We start from the raw sequence: 19,062 nt of genomic DNA on the forward strand, positions 1-19,062 counted from the left end.
TTGTTGTTGTTGTATGCAGTTTCCAGCAAACTTTAATTAATTTTTTTCTATTTGTGAAAATTTCTACGTTATTTAAAGGTAATTTTTATTATAGGCCTATAGACCTTACACAGCATTATTAATATGATTTTGGAGGTTACAGAACTTTAAAATTACTTTAAAAAATGGAAAATAATTATATCATTTGATTTCAAGATATTTTGTATACCTTAAAAATAATTAATTCTATCCCGGGATCCCGGGAAACAGTTCACTTTTATCCCGGGATCCCGGGACAAGCAAAAGACCGGGAAATGAAAAACCCTAGTGTAAAGCAGTGCTGCTCAGACTTGTGGTGCAGACCAAGTACTGACTGCAATAATAGTTTACTTCATAATTTTATATATTACATTAATAAGATTTTTTAAATGTCTTTTAAAAAGTTTTTAAAAAACATTAAGTGTTTTTATTATTTTTAATTATTTAGTGTTAGGGATGAACTGGCTAGCAAAATCAACCTAGGAAATTACTTGAAAAGGACTGCAATTTCATTTTTCAAAATGATTAGAACCAAATTTTATATTTTTTTTACTAATTCAATCTAAAAATTAAAAAAAAAAAAAATGCATCTGAACTCTGTTCTGTTTTAATAATTTTTATTTAATTTCACAAAAATACAGTCCTGGAAAGGATTAGAATGAAAGAAAATGGTCCATGAACATAGTTTGAGAAGAGTATATGCTGATATAGGTTTTCCACACAAAATTATAATACTTTGATGTTTTCCTTTCAATGTTTATAATGTGTGTCCTTGTATTTCTTGATTTTAGCATGCTTTTTGTAATCTTTCTTACAGTAATATTTTTATATTCTGAAATTCCCATTTGAGAAAATTTGGATGTCTTTTTTTCTCAAATTTTCCATTTGTTAATGATTTGTTTTTTAAAAGTTCATAAGAAAAATATCTGGGAAAGCTTATGTATTCTAGTCTCAAGTGTCTGAATTTCAGAATAAACTTAAGTTATCTTTTATTTCAAACATTTTTTGATTTAATGAAATATAGAAATTTTTAAGGTTTTAATATTTTTTTAAAATATTGATTTTATAGGCTAGAATTATTTAGTTAATATTTAAAAATTTTTTTTCTAGATAAATCTGAGTTGGTTTCAATGAGTGTTACTGAACAGTGGTGGTTGACCGAGTATGCTACAGAAATACACGACCATCTTCGAAAGAAGGAACTGCAACGAGCTGTTTACCATGCACGGTGCCCACATTTGCCTATTCGAAGACGCACGATAAATTGGCTAACTGATGTTTGCAGGAAGATAAATGTTTGTCGGACTGTTAAGCATATGGCAGTTCATTTTCTTGATTTTTCCTTGGATGGCTCTAATATTAATCATAACTTGTTGCATTTACTGGCATTAGTTTGCATTTTTGTAGCAGGTATTGTAATTTTATATTATAATTTTTACTGGCAGTGAAAGTTGAATTTTAAGTAACTTGATTCAAATATTATTCTACTAACTAATATAAAGGTAATATCTAAAAAATATGTATATTTTTTAAAATAGCTAAATTAGAAGAAAAAGATGACTTGATCCCAAAGGCCAGTGAACTTAATAAATATTTAGATATTCCATATAAACTTAGTGATTTTATGAGAATGGAGTTATTGCTACTGGAATTCTTTCATTGGGATTTACTCATGCCAACAGCAGCACATTTTGTAGATTATTATAGTGTATTTTCTCTGTCTACAACAGATTTGGTTTCTGGACAAAAAATAAAATCATTTAATGCAGCAAAGCAATTACTTGAACGATATATTAATTATTTTTTGGATATTTCTTTACAAGGTATGGATTAAATTTTATTATTTAAAAGTTTTGCTTTATTAAATACTTCTCTATATGATGATATTTCTATATTTTTATTGATTTTATATAGTCAAGAGGACAATACTATTTTTAAGTCTGGATATATTAGATCAGTAGTTCTTAAACTTTTTTGAGCTGTGTCTTTCTGACGACAACAGTTATAACTTGTAGACCCATGTACTGTACAGTATACCCTCAATCCCTGTTTCATAGAATAAATTTTTCCACCATAATCATTTTTATCTTTAATTTTTTTCCATATCCTATATATCCACAGTAATTTTATTTAATGAAAATATCACTTTTGTTCCTGGGCCCTCTAAGAAGCTCTGTATTAGACTACCCAGGTAATAACTGCCCAATATCAGGTACTCATTTAAAATTGTTTATTATAAATTGGTAAACATTTTCTTCTAAATTTTTCTCATCATATTTTTAAGTTAATCCCTTTTCTCTGTTCTTAATTTAAACATACAGGTAGGCCTCCTACAATGCGTTTTCGCTCCAACGCGTTTGGAAAAATGCAGAAATTTTCTTACAGTGCGGTACTTTTACAATGCAGTTTGTTATTTAGAAACGAATTATCTTTCACATAACAGAAAAATTTGTCCACGTTGACATGTTATTCCCATGAAAGTTTCAGGGAAAGACTGGTTTCTAGACATATGTGCATCAGTTACCATAAACACTCAAATATATCACTGAATTTTCGATAATTTATACTCTTTCAATAGGTGGGGACTGCAAAAATGATCCAAAATACAGTATAAACTTCTATTGGGTGTATATTTTTAACAACATAGTGAAGGGAAGTTATTTTTTTGCGATTTTTTTTACTGTCCACAAAACTGCTTGAAAAAATTTTAGCCATAACAATGTCGAATGAAAAGAAAGCACCGTCATTAGAAAGGAAATTTATTAATATATCTCTTCAAAGATAGAAATTTTGGATTGAATTAAAAATCAAGAGTGGATAGCTGATATTGGTAGGTATTTTAATTTGAATGAGTCAACTATTCGATCGATTAAGCAATAGGAAGAAAAGATTAGGAATTCAGTCGCATCCGGATCATCTATTCTTGCGAAAAATGTTGCTCATCCGACAGCACCTACAATGAAAAAAATAAAAAAATGGAACAAGCGCTAATATTATGGGTAGAAGATATGAACAAACAGTTGCCTTTAAATAAAAGTGCAGTTAAACACAAAGCCTTAAAAATATTTGATTATTTAAAAGAAATGGGACAGTCGTCAGCTGATGAAACCAGTGTTAAATTTGTGGCTAGCAATGGCTGGTTTGAAAAATTCAAAAAATGCCATTCAAACGGCAAGTTTTTCTCTTTTTAGAACCGAATCCCAGTTTTTGTATTAAGTTGGTGTCTCCTGTAACGTGATTTCCCACAACACGGTATTTTCAAGGAACGTATCTACCGCGTTGTAGGAGGCCTACCTGTATTTTTTCTAGTGAATCATTATTACAATAATATTTTTAAAGATTAAGAATTCTAATTAAAAATTTTATTTTGAAAAACTGAAATATAAAATAAGACGTTTTTATTATATAAAAATAATTTATTGCCCCCAATCCTTAAAACAATGGCTGAAAGGGGTGGAAAATTCAACAAATCCTATAAACCATTAGAAAGGTATTAACTTATTAAATTTGTCCCTTAGTGAATTTCCTGAATTTTACATAAATAATAATAAACTGGAAAAAATTAATTAGAAACTAAATTTTAGTACTTCTGATTTGTGTAAAAAATTAAATTTTAATTTAACTTGTATTCTATAATTTTATTTATTGCGTGCAATGAATTTGCTTGTTTTCCACATTTACACTTTACTGTGAGTTGTGATTTTCTTACTATTGAAACTTCTATTGGTATCATTTTAGTTTATTAAATATTGTGTATATGTTTTGTAAAAACTTTTTAACAAATAAAATTACATTTAAAAATATTAGACTAATACCTGCTGTGTGTAATTCTAAGGTAAGAAAGTGTTTTTGATAAAATTTTAAATAAGAATATTTGAGAAAATTAATCTCTTGTAACTAATACAATAATTTTTATTTAGAATATTATTAAGAGTTAACCATGTAATTTTAAAAATGATTTGCAGCTGTTGGTAAAAAGAAGTAAATGTCTATTAATTGTTGGAACATTAAAATTAACTTAAAAATGAAAGTTTTTTTCATGCCCAACTTATAAAGAAGGATGATTAAAAATATGGCATATTTTAATCACTCAAACTGTACTTTTTTCCCTCTTCTTTTGTAACCCTGGATAAATGTTGTCTATACCCATAAACCAAATAAATCAGTTGAAATGTGGATTCACCACTACCAAAGAAAGTAAAGATGTAACCTCTGGCTGGGAAAGTCATGCTCTGAGAGGTTATCATGGCTGATTACTTACTAAAAGGACAGCCTGTCACCAGAGACTACTGTTGTAATCTCTTGGTCAAGTTAAAAAGATGTCTGGCTCCTTCATGACAGTGTGTCCAGTGATGTTACTACTGGAATTTCAACAATGTCAGATGAATTAATTGAACTCGGAAAATTCCTTTTTGAAATTGAATTTTGACTGAAAAAATGAATGCAGTTTTGGTTATTAGTGCAAAATAAACACCCAGCCCTTTTTATTGCACTTGGATACTACTACTACTACTACTACTACTACTACTACTACTACTACTACTACTACTACTACTCTGAGAAATAACTTAATATCCATATATCCAACTGGCTATTGATTTTAAATTTGTTTTTATTTGAAAGAAGTCTTTTTTTTAAATTTTATATTTTAGATTTTTTTCAGTTTTTTATTTAATACAAGCCATATTTTTAATCACCCTTCTTTACTAGTTAAGCAGGTCATGAAAAAATTTCATTTTAAATGGGTCCTAGAGCCGTATTCTGGTCACTTATCTCTCATCTCTTCTTTCAAGGATGAATGACTTCAAAACTTGAGACGAAATTTGTCTTTCAGAGAAAGTGGCGATTCTGGTCACTTTTAATAATCTCGTCTTTGTTGATGACATCACGATTCTACTAGGTTGATTATACATGTTTGGATTATCTGCGCACACAACACACTATAGAATTTTAACCAATGAAATTATAAAACTTTTGAAATTGCAGAGTATGTAATTACAGATCATGTGGCAAGAAAAGCATGTGTTCAAATAAAGCACATAATTTTGACAAAGTTATGTTTTTTGTTTTATAACATTTTTACAGATTGTAATGTCAATTTGTCTCTTAGGTTATTAAAATTTTTATTTGTTAAGTTAGAAAAGCATATGTACTTAAGATATTTTTTGAAAAATGGATTTCTGCACATGTGTTTCCCTAGTCATCTTTAAAAAAAGATTGAAAACTAATTATCGCTGTCCAGTAAGTGGTTCTAGAAAGTCCTTTTTTATTGTTACACATCTGCATGCTACACCAGGATATTTTTCAGAAATGTAGTAAGTGTTTAGTGATTTTATATTGAATAAAATATATCCAGTTCATCAAATCTCTTTTCAGCATAACTGTATTACTTTATTTATGTAAAATGTTTAAAAGGGAAGAAATTTTTCAATAATAAAAATCCAATGAAAATAATCCAACATATTACTTATTTTTAAATTTTATTTTTAGAACCATTTTTAAATGTGTTTAATTTTTAACTGTAAATTTAAAATATTTTTCCATAATTTTTCAGATCATTCATTTTTACAATTTCCACCTTCACTTGTTGCCACTTCCTGCATTGCTGCAGCTAGAGTATGCCTTATATTATCACCAATGTGGCCAGTATCTCTTCAGAAGTTAACTCAATACAGAATTGAACAGTTAGCTCCATGTTTAAGTATCATGCTCAAGTAATGAAATTTTTTAATTTTTAACATTATAAATATATAAAATCTTATCTATATATATATATATCAATTAAATCCTATAAATACAATACTAATATTGTATGTGGGGGGTACATTTCATATAGGGTATTCACTGAAAAAGATCTTTGTGTTACACAAATATGTTCATATGGTGCATTAGTTCCATAGCAATGTTTACAGTAAATTAATTCAAAAAGGAATGTGTGTAAATCCATGCAATAGTATAGTCAATACCTAAATTTTTTCAAACATTAGGTAATGCAAATTAAAAAATACAATTTTGACAAATCATGATGACACACAATGTCGATGTCGTTATGAAAGAACCAACACCATGTAGTCAATTAATTGGTAGAACACTAAAACACTACTGTAGAATTATGGATTATAGGAGAAATGACACAAAATGCATGATAAGCAGTACCAAGCTTTCCATCTGCACAAGAGTTTTGAATGCAATATGCCTCTTTATGCAAACTTGTAGCTAGGGCTGGATAGTCTGCATTCCTCTCGACTCCAGAGTTGATATATTCAGCTTTCTTAATGACACTCACTCCTTAGTTATATAACTGTTAGCCACCATTTCATCACTGACTTGTAATTCAATAGCAAGGCATTGGTGGTCTAGTGATAGAGGATTGCAGTGATGGTTTTTTTGTTTTATTCAAAAAGACTTTGTAGATTTTTGTAAATTTCTTGCAATTATCCAGTTCTTCCCAAATGTGGACCCAAATATCCTGTATTACATTAATAAGTGAGGCCTTAGGTAGATTAGCGGTTCCCAAACTGTTTTGATTCTTGGGAAAACATGCATTTAGCAAGGACATCAAGTTGCCCTATGTTAAATTCTAATAAGTACAATTTGCAAAATAGGAAATAACCAATATTTTTTAAAATTAAAGAATTAGGACATTAAGTAAAAAATAAATAAAACACATATTTAAGATAACAAAAAACATAATTGAACAAATTCAAATATAATTAGCGAGATGGATAAGCATATTGATCACTGTATACTTTCTCAAATCTTTGAATCAAAGAAGACACAGCCACCCTCATTTCCTTCTCCACATTGATTTTCGTGTGATACTTAGTTTTTATTATAGAAACAGCTGAAAGCCCAGCTTTTCACAAATAAGAAGTTGTGAATGAAATTAAAATTCTGAGCTTTACCACTCAGAAGGGGATATTCATATTTTACTGATATCCAAAATTCAGTTAATACATTGAAAAAAAAATTTAGCAGCATGGCATTATCTCAAGACAACTCAGTAGGATTCTCTTCAGCAGTAAATTCAGATGGAGTACTGACATTAAATGGATCTTGAATCAGTGCAAATTTATTGATATCATTTTGAAAATATTTTTCAAACCAGGTGATAAGCTGTGATGATTTTCAAAAATGGATTTCATATCTCAAGAAAAATCAACTCCATTGGAGGCCAAAAACTGTTGCAACAAGGAGAGATATTATTTTCCTCTGTCTTTATTTATTTTTCTTGTCCATAGCTTTAATTTTTTTTAAAGCTGAAATTTTCTTAATTAACTTCAAAAGGTGCATGTTGCTTCCCTGCAGGGAGAGATTGAGAACATTTGCTTCTCAAAAATATCAGATAAGTACAGGGGTCACTCTGGAAAATTTAAAAATATTGCCAACATTTTGCCAGTTTTGACTTTTTTTACCACTTCAAATTATTTATCGCCACCAGTTTTAATTACTAATTAATGCAGGTGCTGGTAACCTTAATAAGTTTGGCGTCTGGAAAGGAAAAGTAAGGTGTCACTTACAAGAAGAGGGCCTCAGGTCTCCGATTCCAATGAAACTTGATAAGCATATAGCCTTTAACACAAACAGGTCCTTGTCCAAATGATATGATCCACTTCTCAAGCATTTCTAAAATTGGGCCTCTGAAAGTTTAGTGTTTTTAAATGCTTATAAATCTTTGAAAATTTCTTGGCTCTGAATGGCAATAGTTGAGTGGATAAAACACTAGGCACTGGACTTAGACAATATAAGCTTGAACCTTTTGGAATCTTAGTTTAGTTTTTTTATTTTGTTGCATTATTATTGGGCAGAAATTTGAAAAAATTGTAGAACTATAAATTCCCACTGTTGTCTGTCTGTCTGTCCATCTTTCCTTAATCTCGAGAATGAAGTTAAATAGATGAAAGACCAAACCAAATATGGAAACTGTAGGGGGCAGAAGATCCTGATTAACTATCTACGAACTTCCAATGCAAACCGGTAGTCACATTATTTCAATTCAAAGAATTTCCTCTGAAAGGAGTTAGGTAAATCACTGGCACAACTCTATTGTTAAAGGAAAACTGTGTACAGGGGCAAGTCACTACTAATTTGAGATGGTAAGCATATATTTTAAATTAAATAAATTGTCAGAAATGCCAGGCTGCAATTTTTAATGTCACAATAAATAATTGCTTATTACTGTTATTATTTCTCATGTTTTAAAGCTTATAGAACAAGAGATTTAAAATTGTGACATCATTTCCTTTTTAGCAAAAACGAGTCTCTGTAGATTTGACTTTTTGAAATATAAAGAAATTTTTTTATTTCTTTATATTTATTTCTGGCCGACCTCAAATGTATTACAAGTGTAAAACTTTCAGACATTTACAGGGTGAATGTACTGCAATAAAATGTAATAATTTCCATAAATACGGACACTCTCCTGAGAATAGTGCAGATGCATAATGGTTATTCGAACAAATGAAGAACTTATGGACAGTCATAATGGACACGAGACATGAAGGACATTTTTCAGGAACCTGAAAGTAGTGAAATAAAAATAAGAATAGAAAAGGAATTGTCAACATTAGAACCCATGCCACGATGAAAATAAGAGGAAACTGGATAAGTGAAGGTGATAAACAGAACAAATTGCATTCAGACAAAAGGCACACAAATTTCCCTATAACATACTCCAGAAACAAAGAAAATGTAAACTTAAGTTAATAAATTGGAGATGTCTTTAAAGAATATTGTCAAAAGAAGGAGAAAAATTAAATTTATTTCAAACCTAAAATCTCAGGAATTAAAAAAAAACTGCAACACACCACCCACTTATGAAATTATAACTATGAATAAATATGAAATATTAAATCTCAATACTGAAGATGAACAGAATAATACAAATCCACCCAGCAATAATATTGAACCAGAGGTCATAATCTACCCAGAATGAATAAGACTAAAAATTCTTTCAGTAAATATCAACAGTTTAAATAATAATCATAAACAGCAGATTTTTATTCATCATCATCTAAGTAATAAAATTAATATTGCACTAATCCAAGAATTAATACTTAGTGAGAATAAAAATTTTCAGCAATTGCTTGTAACACCAATAAGTTTTATCAATGCATATGGTCTCACAGGAGCAGAGGTATTGGAGGGACAGTGATTTTTGTTAAATACAGTATCAACATCTTATACCAAACACATGACAATTATAGTCACCTTGTACTATCTGATATAAAGATTCACTTGAGATACAGAGAATTATTTCTGTCTATTGCTTGTTAGGCAGTAGACAATTGTATCTTGTCTAAGGCAAGATGTGCAGGATCAACAGCCTATTTAGAATCAACTCATGATATTCTTTTAGGTGGTGACTTCAACTTTGTCAAGAGAGATATAGATATAATAGGAAACACCAGAAACAAAAGGAAAATTAAAATTTTCCAGACCCTGAAAGATCAGTTTGGCCTTAGACATACAGCGTAAAATGAACCCTCATAAACATGAGTTATTTTGGCAGTAGAGGGTGGCTGTGTCATAAACATGAGTTATTTTGGTAGGTAATACTGCCAAAATAACTCTCATTCCAGGTTGGATAAATTCTAATTTCCAGTCACCTCCAACATCACAATGTGAAATCATCCCTAATCATTTAACAAACCATGTTGTTCTAATACTTGACTCCACTAAGCAGAGATGCAAATTCAAACGTAATTTAACTACATCCTGGAAAATGAACACTAGCTTACTGAAAGATGTCGACTTTCTCTCCGACACAACCCAAGTGGTTTTTAACATCAGAAAAGAAAAGGCTGTGCTTGGACTGTGATTTATGAAAAGCATTGCAATAAGTATAGAAAAGGAAATACAACTTTGTAAACATTACAATGACAGGGTACATGAGTTAAAGCAAGCATATAAGGACAAAACCATAGATCCAGGTAAACATCAGATAGACATAGCAAAAGCAAAAGCCAAGCTGAAAATTTATTGTAAGAAATGCCTATATGCAGTGTTTATATGATCCCATGAGGAATTATATGAATAGGAAACTCATCCATCCAGGAAATTTTACCAAATGGAACCGAAGCACATTGTCTAAAAAGATGAATGCAATAATAAATGAGGAGAATTAAATTTTAAGAGATGAAGAAGAAAAAAGAAAATTCATTCACCGATGATATTCAAAAATATTTAAAAGAAAATGTTTTGACCAAGAAAAGGCACAGGTATTTCTGTCCCAAATGCCAAACAGATAATTGAGTTAAACAAAAACATCACTATCACTGGATAGCAGCACTATTTGTAGTGCTGCTATCCAGAATGCATAGCAGCACTACAAATAAGAAATCATTAGGACCAGATGGGCCACCTGTAGAATTTTATAAACAAGTTTTCCTTCTGATAGAACAATGATGTACTAAGACGATCAACAATGCACTGAAAAACTGACAAACTGATCAATAGCTTTAATTGTGGAATAATTACTCTCATTCTTAAAACCAATAAGAAGGAAGAACAAGCGAAAATTACAAACTGGAAACCCACATGACTACTAAATATTGATTTACAAGATTCTCACTAAAGTCTTAACTGCTAGATTGCAGACCTGCATCTCTCTAATTATTGACAATCACAAAGCTGCGGCATCAAAAACCAGTCCATGCATTCTAATATTTTTCTCTCTCATACCCTCTACGAACTAGCCAACTAATGCTATATGATATTTGTGGCTTTCTACAAATAGACCTCCACAAAGCCATTGATAATATTTTAATGAATAATTCTGAATAACATATTTGATTACAATGCTTAAACGGTGTTTCACATGTTCTGTCATGTCAAAATTTTCATTTTAGTCTACTGAAAAAAAAAGTGAAAAGTCACCCCAAACAATTCTCCAGATTTTCTCAGTTGATAAAAAAAATCTCCCAGTCCTGTGCCATTGCACAAAACTGTCTTCGGTTCTCTGTCACTTCCTACTTTTCTGTCTAAACTTACTACCTGACATCACGAAATCACTAGTTTTACCGAAAAATCTTCATTCACAAAATTTTTGGCATACTTGTGGTCTTCCTCTTTAAGAAAAATATAAAGTTCCTGTTGCAGTTCAAATGCATGAGATAAAACATTACCATGAAAGAGCCATTGCAAAGTGCTATAGTACAGGGGTGGCCAACAAGTCGATCACGAAGCCAATTTTGGTCAATCTCTCGTGATGTCTTGACTTAATGTGTTACACTTGTAACCAAACACAAAGTGCAAACACAACTGTAGTGATATCGGACCTCCGCATCCTCCCTCAGATGCGGTTTTGTCAGTCCATGTGCAATCCATTTGCATACAGTTGTAAAAGGGAAATAAGAAATGTAGACAAAGGATCGTAAAACTGAAAAAAAAGAAAGGCGGGAAAAAAACAGAGTAGGTTGGGACATGATAGTGTGAGAAACCAAGGGTATAGGTATGTTACCTATATCACTTACTGGCGCACGATCGTGTGATCGGCTCTCAAAACTCTTTATAGGAGGGCGAGAAAAATGTTTATAAACGATCTAGAGGGTGAATTCTAGATCTTGTCAGGTCCCGACACCAGTTTATCTACTTCTCGTAACGCGGATAAACACGCGTGATATTTATACCCTAGATCTGATTCAGGAAATAATAATACAGAGACATCTCTTAACAAAGTATATAGAATTTAATAAACAAATAAACAATATTAATACAGAATAAGAAATGATCAATTAATTCAAAATGGTCAAATCAAAGAACAAATAATCCAATCAATCGCGACAAGAAGAAATCTATTCTTAGTCTATAACCGAGTCGAGAGAGAAATGTATTCTTAAACCATACATTTACGAGAGAGAGAGCTCATAATTTAGTCTTAAACATACAACCTGTTTACTTGGCAGTGTCGTCTTCTTATTCGTGAAGGTACTTCATAGAATATCTTGGAGTAACTTGTTAGGGGTGACAAGGCGTTGTTCTGCTGGCATATCTGTGTGGAGTCCTTTCACTCTCCGATCTATGGACGAACTCTTAAGGATGGTGTGGAGCCAATATGGGAGACGTCTCTCCTCTATGAGATTTTCTGACGAACTCCCTAACTAAGGACGATAGCCTTAGGGAGACAATATGGAGACTTCTTTCTACTATCAGATCTCCTGACAAACTCCAAAGGGTGATGGCCTTAGAGAGCGAATATGTGGAGTCATGACTCTTCCAGGTCTGCTGATGAACTCCCGAATTCGGTTAATCATCCCATATATCTTCTGATTGACGACCAATTATCAGTTGAGGCTTTATCCACGTGAACGGATGGGAAGGGGATGAAATGAGGGGTAAACAGTTCCCATTGAAGAGAGATTTTTAGCAGATAAGGGGAAAGACAGAGGATGTTCTAACTTCCATGGAAGGAAGTGACTCTCCTAGCTGTTTTCCCACGCTAGAAAACGTTATTTTTCCACCCAAAATAAAAGAATAATTTACGACATAACTTTAACATTATTAATTAAATCATTAATTTACACCCAGGGGCTATTCAGATCTCACAATAGAGAGAGGAAGGGTGAAGTGATGGTACCTGAAAGTGACAACGTCGCGTTTCAATTTTTCTTCTGTTTAAAATGTAAGTACCTTTTCTTCATGTTTTAAATTAAATTGTGGCTTTCTTACCTATCTAAACATGTATTTCACACCTCCCCTTTGCCACTTAGACTATGCCTATAACAAGAAGTCGATCGCAACACATTTTTAAGATAAAAAGTTGATCTTATGTACACAAGTTGGCCACCCTTGCTATAGTACAACAAAAATGTGTGTTTGGATCCTATATCCTAACATTTTTTTTTTTTTTTGAAAAATCTTGCCAACTGTTAAGTTTTTATAAAGTTTATTACATTCACTATATATTCTAAGACCTGGTTTAATGTAGGACTTGGATATTTTGATGCGATTGCTTCCCTGTGAATAATGCAATGGGTCCACAGTGCATCAGAGGCTTTGCTTCAAATAAGTGTGTGCAATTTTCCACAACAGCCAACATAGAATGAACACCATCAGTACAAATACCAATGAATTTGGTCCACTCCAAATTATTTTCAGATATAAAAGTATCAAGGATCTCGAAGACGTCTTGAGCCTTAGCACCAGCAGTGATACTTTTACAAAAGAGAAGGTTTTCTACAATGTTATTACTATCTATAAACCATACATAGCAAATCAAGTGAGCATCTGTGGCCTCATCTCGCTGCAACCCAAATTCCTACCCTTTTATTTTTTCAATTAACCGATCATTGAGGTCCTCCATATTCTGTGACTGATGGTGTTGGGCTATTGGACAAAGGCACTTTTGAAAGCTGCTTCCCAGCAAACCCACCAATCATAATGTTTCCCGCCCATATCTACAACAGCTGATACAATGAGTTCTTCTGCAATGGTATTGCTTAGTATTGATGCCTGCTTAGTATTGATGCCTGCTTATAGAAAGTACCTGTTTCTTGATTTAACTCTTAACTTTCTGGTAGTCACGAGATTTAATAACCATGCTAAAATAATTGAATTCTAAATAGCATTTCAACTTGCTTGGTAGCATGCACTCTGGTACTAAAACTTTCATACACCATATGCACTCTGGTCTTTCATCACCACTGACTTCTGTTGACATAAAACCAAAGTCCAAATAATTGTCGTCACATTTTCAATATTTACACTTCTTTACACTCTTGCCACTGGTTGACAATGTGCCCTCTACTTTCACTTTCACTTTCACAACACTTATTATTATTTAGTAAAAACTTACCATTTTTAAAAATACATACAAGAAGAAATACTTCAAAAACTTCATCTGACTTAATTACAATATTCAGTTGATACAATCTCCAAAAACTAATTGAACACTAGCTGTCAGTTTTGTGCAATTTCATTTATATACAAACACAAAGTTTGACGAACTACTAAACTAAAATAATTAAGGAAATTATTGCAGTGCACCATCTGGTAAACATTTGTAGAGGCTTTTGAAAACAGTTATTACTGAGTCAATGGTTTGCACCAGGTCTGCTAGATGTTGCATCGTATCACAATGAATTGAATATGAAAGTAAAATTATGAAAATTTTATATTTTGTTGTGCCCTGTGAGGAAGCTGGGGCTCCCTAGGGTGCCGCATACTATGGGAAATGCTGGGCTAGATTCTTCAGTTCATTCAAATCATGAACAGTAGTGATACAAGAACAAAGCTTTTTTTTTATGTAGCCCATTCTCAGATATGGTATGTCCAACTTAGGAGTGTGTGGTCATTATTTCAAGCAGGGCTGATCTGTCTTTCTGAAAGAATATTATTGAGATAAGCTCATACATTCCCATGGTAATGAGATGGTGTTCCATTTTGCTATGAAGATTTATTTAAAAAGAAAAAAACATCCTGGATGTTTTTCTTTTTATATAAAACCTTTCTCCTGGAATTTGGAATGCAAATTTAAATTGGAGTTGCTTGGTGAGAGCTCCTTTGCAAACTGGAAGTTGCATTGCATGGCTGATATAGATTCCATCTTAATAAATTCAGGACACAAAAAGCTTTCTCTTGCTTGGACACTGATGGTGCAAAATGGCACTCACCATCTTTGGAATTCTGAATGAAACTGACAGCTGTTTTATCCTTTAGCAATCACCATTTCATTCCACAGTAATTTGTTGTCCAATAAACTTGTATTATTACAGTAGAACCTCCATTATTCGGATTTTTGATTATCCGGATTGTTCAAAATAAACAAAAATTTTACGAATTTGCTGATTTGCACTTGGTGAATTACGACACTGTTTATGTACGTGATGGAATGCATAACTTTTTTTGTTTCAACAACGTCTTGCCAGGCACAGTGGTCATAAACTCTTAAATATATTTTATGTCGTAATAAAAATATAACTTGACATACGTATTTATAAATAATTTATATTCAAATTACATCATTTCTATAACCAAGGGCGGCGTTAGGAATGGACGACGTGGCCACCGCCTATGCCTCGCGGTCCGAAGGGCCTCGCGCTTCTAAGGTTTATGCATTACTTAAAAGCCGAGAACGCGATGAAAAAATTTTACTCGTCATAAAACAATAAATAGTTTGTCAAATTTTTATTCATAAAAATGCAGTTTTTACTGCTTTTTATTTTATAAAATCCGTCTTCTTGCGCCACCAGAGGGCCTTTTAAACAATAGGTACTGTAGTCTGTTAGCGTTGGTCAGTAGTAGCCCAAATTCAATACGAACGTTTGTTTCTTGAAAATTTGATCACGATTTAAATACAGTATTTACTTTTAATATTACCGATATGTCATCGAAAAGAAAACGTGTTGTATTATCATTAAAAGACAAATTAAAGTATTTGTTTCGATTATCCGGATTTTTCCTTATCCGGACTACCTTCATCCCCAATTAGTCCGGATAATCGAGGTTCTACTGTAAATCTTTTTGAAACATGCTATTAAATCATTAGAGAATTTATGTACATAGTTTAGTTTAATTTTTTTCTCTTAATGAGAGAGATTGTAGTGATTTTTCTCATTTCAACAAAATTTCAATAACTGTATTTTGTTGTGTGTGTGTATTAAATATGATTCTATATATAGTATGATGGAGGTAATTAAGTTATAATTAAAAAACAGTGACCATTTATAATTTAAGATTTCTATCTTCTATTATATGTTATAAAAGTGAAAGATTTCTTCTTCATACAGTGTAACCTTGACTTATGAGTGTACTTTAACCCTGAAGATCTTGGCCTGATTTATGAAGTTGATTTACAAGCTTTTTCATAATTCCTTATGATCAAAATTTGAACTTCGTTTCAGGATAATCCAGTTGCCCTGTCCATGTTCTCCAAATAACAGATGAAATAACATCCAAAATATCCAAGATCCAAATAACAGATGAGATTTTTTTTAAAGAAAGTTGTTTGTTATTCAATCTATAAAGAACTAAACTCGTGATATGAGAAAAGTGAAGTTTGTGTGTTATGATAATTTATGTAACTTGTTTTACACTGAACTTTTTTTTCTGTTTTTAATAGAAAGATGATCTCCAGTAGAAATCTATAGATTTGTTTTTTAATAGCATAGAGACAGTTTGCTAGACTGTACAATTAGTGAATACCACTACTACTTAACAAACATACAAAGAAAAGAAAATTAGAACTAACAAATCATGTAATTGTTACTGTGAATTTCAGTCTCATTGATTTATGATTTTAAAATGGGTTTTTTCTTGTTTTATCAAATATTTCTGCTCAAATCAGGGAGAGAACAGACAACAGTTTGTATTGAATTCATGTATATCAAGTAACCATAACTTGGGGTCACACTGTATTAGTCTGTTGCTTGTATTTAAATATTTCAGATATTTTCAAATAATCTTGATCCCATACTTTACATAGTATTAAAGGCATTAATTGGAAACATATTTATTTAAAAAATTATAATCTCATTTAATACAGTTTTTTGTTTATTATTATTCAGTGTGTTGCAGGAGGAAGAAAATAAATGCAGAAATAACTGAAAATGCAGAAGAAATTGAAGTTTCATACTCAGGGAAATTACTGTTATGATATTTTCTTAATCTCAAAAACAGATAGTAAAGTTAAAATAATTCCAGACTAAATTTAAGTATTTTTATCATGTAGAAATACTTTAAAAATAATTAAAAAAGCATTCCTATTTTTTATAAACTAACTAACTATGATATTGATGATCTATAGATCTATCGATTTATCAATATGCCAAATGTAATTGTTTGTTTTTAGCAAAAATATGCTTAATGTTTATAAATTTTATTTATTGTTTATAGCTAAATAAAGCAATTTAAGTCCTTTTGCATAAACTATTATGGATATTAAAGAATTTGACATTTCTGTTAATTTGGACTATTACATTAATTGTAATTAAATTTTGACATATTCTGCTATCTTTTGATGGTTTTTGTGAGATTTTAGGTAAAGAATTATTTTAAATTTGCATTTCCTGTTCTGTTTTTAATGCCTTTTCATTGTGAATGAATTATTTAAATAAAAAAATAGTTGAAATTACAGAAAAATTACAGTTATAGAAAAGTTTTTATAAGCCTTTATATTCTATTTTTATGCAATAATAAAAAAAAGTAGTAGTACAAAAAATTTCCCAACTATAGAATGAGTTGAAGTTGTCAGATTCCAATTTTAGATTTAGAATTTAGACAATGTTGTTATATTTTAGTTCTATATCAGATAAATAGATGTCCCAGCATATGAGGCCATAATCCATATTAGCATTGCATGCCCTTTTGGAAACATAGGAGCCAATTAATCTTGTTCTTGTACTTCTGGAGGTAGCAAGTATATTGGAGTGTATTCTATCCCTCTCTGATATGACTTAATGGGACATTTGACAGGTTGACAGCCCCCCACACTCTAATCACTACCCATCAAACTTTTCTATAAATAAGGCCTCAATTCCACCACCTTAGCCACTTCTGCTTGTGACTGACATTGTGGTCCATTTTGATCAAGTAAGAATTCTTCATAGGACATATAACACGGCGTAACTCAGATACTTAGTAGCCGTTTATATCTCTAGAAATTCTAAGTGGCACATGGATATCAATTTTGATGCAGATTCATTCTAATCAATAAGGAAGATTACCTGGATCAACTCCAGTATACTCCACAATTATGTTACCTGTGAGATTAACATGATGCCCACTCCACCAATCATCGAGTGGTCTTATTTTAGAAGCTTGTGACAGAATATCTGAATTCAATGTTGAATTCTAAAGCCTGAAGATGTCTGTTTAAGATGGAAGAAAATGTTTGCTGAGATAAAGTTGGTTCTTTTCACTTGCTTGGTTTTTTTGTGTGTAGTTTGCTTAAATTAAAAGCATGTCACTTGTAGACTTAACCAGTATCTACTAGTTAAAATTGATATTTTATTAAAGATAATCAATGTTGAATTAACTTAGGAGTCTGATTTAAGAATACTTTATCATATATATACAGTATGATCATAGCATAAATGCTTTGTTTGACAGATTTCTGAAATGGAAATAAATTCTGAACATATTCACTAAACCATTTATTCAATATTAATCAGATAATTTGTTTAGATAAATATGTTTTGTGAAATATAAAGTGATATTAGACACTAGAATCATCAACTGCTCTCTGCTATTGTTAGTCTAATGATTGATTCTTGTAAATATGTTCTAGAACTTTTCATGAAGGTTAGTTTTAATGTATAACTAAACTAAATGAACAAAGTTAGAGAAAATATAGAACATTGTTTATCCGTAAAAAAAGTGTTTTTCTGCATCCATAATTATTTTGCTTCGAGTGACGATTGGGCCTTCCAGTTTTCCCCAGACTCAGAAAAAAATTCTCAAAATGAAATAATTTTGGAAGCCATGTCATTAGATCATACAGTAAGCAATGTCTCTAGAAAAGAATTATACAACAGTTTGTCTGGTGATAAAATTGACATTCAGAAACTGCTCACGACGTCATCAGATGGTCCTCCAGTCAATATGAAATATCTAGCAGAGTTTGGCAAAAGCTTGATCACAAGGGACCATTCATGTCTCCAACTAGCAAATCTCCATTTGGTGCATAATTTTTTTTTTTGATGCACTAGCATATTAAAGAACTGCTCTGTGCAATCTTTTGTTGGTTTCACAGATATACATTGTGTTTTGTAGATGGATATGAAGTATTTGAACTGTTGGGTATAAAGGTGCAGTAATGCTGATTGTATGTAAGCAATAGATGGCTTACAATAGTTCTAGTGATCACATGCACACAATTGGGATAGTGGTAAACTTTATAAAATACATATTGAACAAACAAAGAAAAGTACAGTAGAGCATTGATTATCTGAATATCGATCAACCGAAACATCAGTTAAGCGAAAGATTTCCAGTTGGCAAATTTAAATTTCTGCTAGTGCTGTGGCGCTGCAATCTGGCTATGTCTTGGGATACTCCAATATTATTTTTGTTGGTGTGCATGTTTTAGCTGGCAGCACTGGCACA

The 19,062-nt window shown here is 31.4% G+C and overlaps 1 protein-coding gene across 4 annotated transcripts in view; it reads left to right on the forward strand.

Moving 5' to 3' along the window:
• LOC111627973 (cyclin-J-like) overlaps window positions 1-18,901 on the forward strand; it is a 27,280-nt gene extending 8,379 nt beyond the window's left edge. For 3 of the 4 annotated variants that reach the window (XM_023371680.1, XM_023371681.1, XM_023371678.1), the window contains exons 2-5: window positions 1,129-1,428; window positions 1,557-1,841; window positions 5,573-5,732; window positions 16,524-18,901. In XM_023371680.1, coding sequence (XP_023227448.1) covers window positions 1,149-1,428; window positions 1,557-1,841; window positions 5,573-5,732; window positions 16,524-16,563 — 765 coding nt within the window. In that variant the 5' untranslated portion in view covers window positions 1,129-1,148 and the 3' untranslated portion in view covers window positions 16,564-18,901. The remainder of the gene's footprint in view (window positions 1-1,128; window positions 1,429-1,556; window positions 1,842-5,572; window positions 5,733-16,523) is intronic. The other variant, XM_023371677.1, reaches the window with a different exon arrangement.
• Window positions 18,902-19,062: the final 161 nt, after the last annotated feature.

The sequence above is a fragment of the Centruroides sculpturatus genome, unplaced genomic scaffold (assembly GCF_000671375.1).
Source record: "Centruroides sculpturatus isolate CEXI.00-Female unplaced genomic scaffold, Cexi_2.0 scaffold442, whole genome shotgun sequence".
NCBI lineage: Eukaryota > Metazoa > Arthropoda > Arachnida > Scorpiones > Buthidae > Centruroides > Centruroides sculpturatus.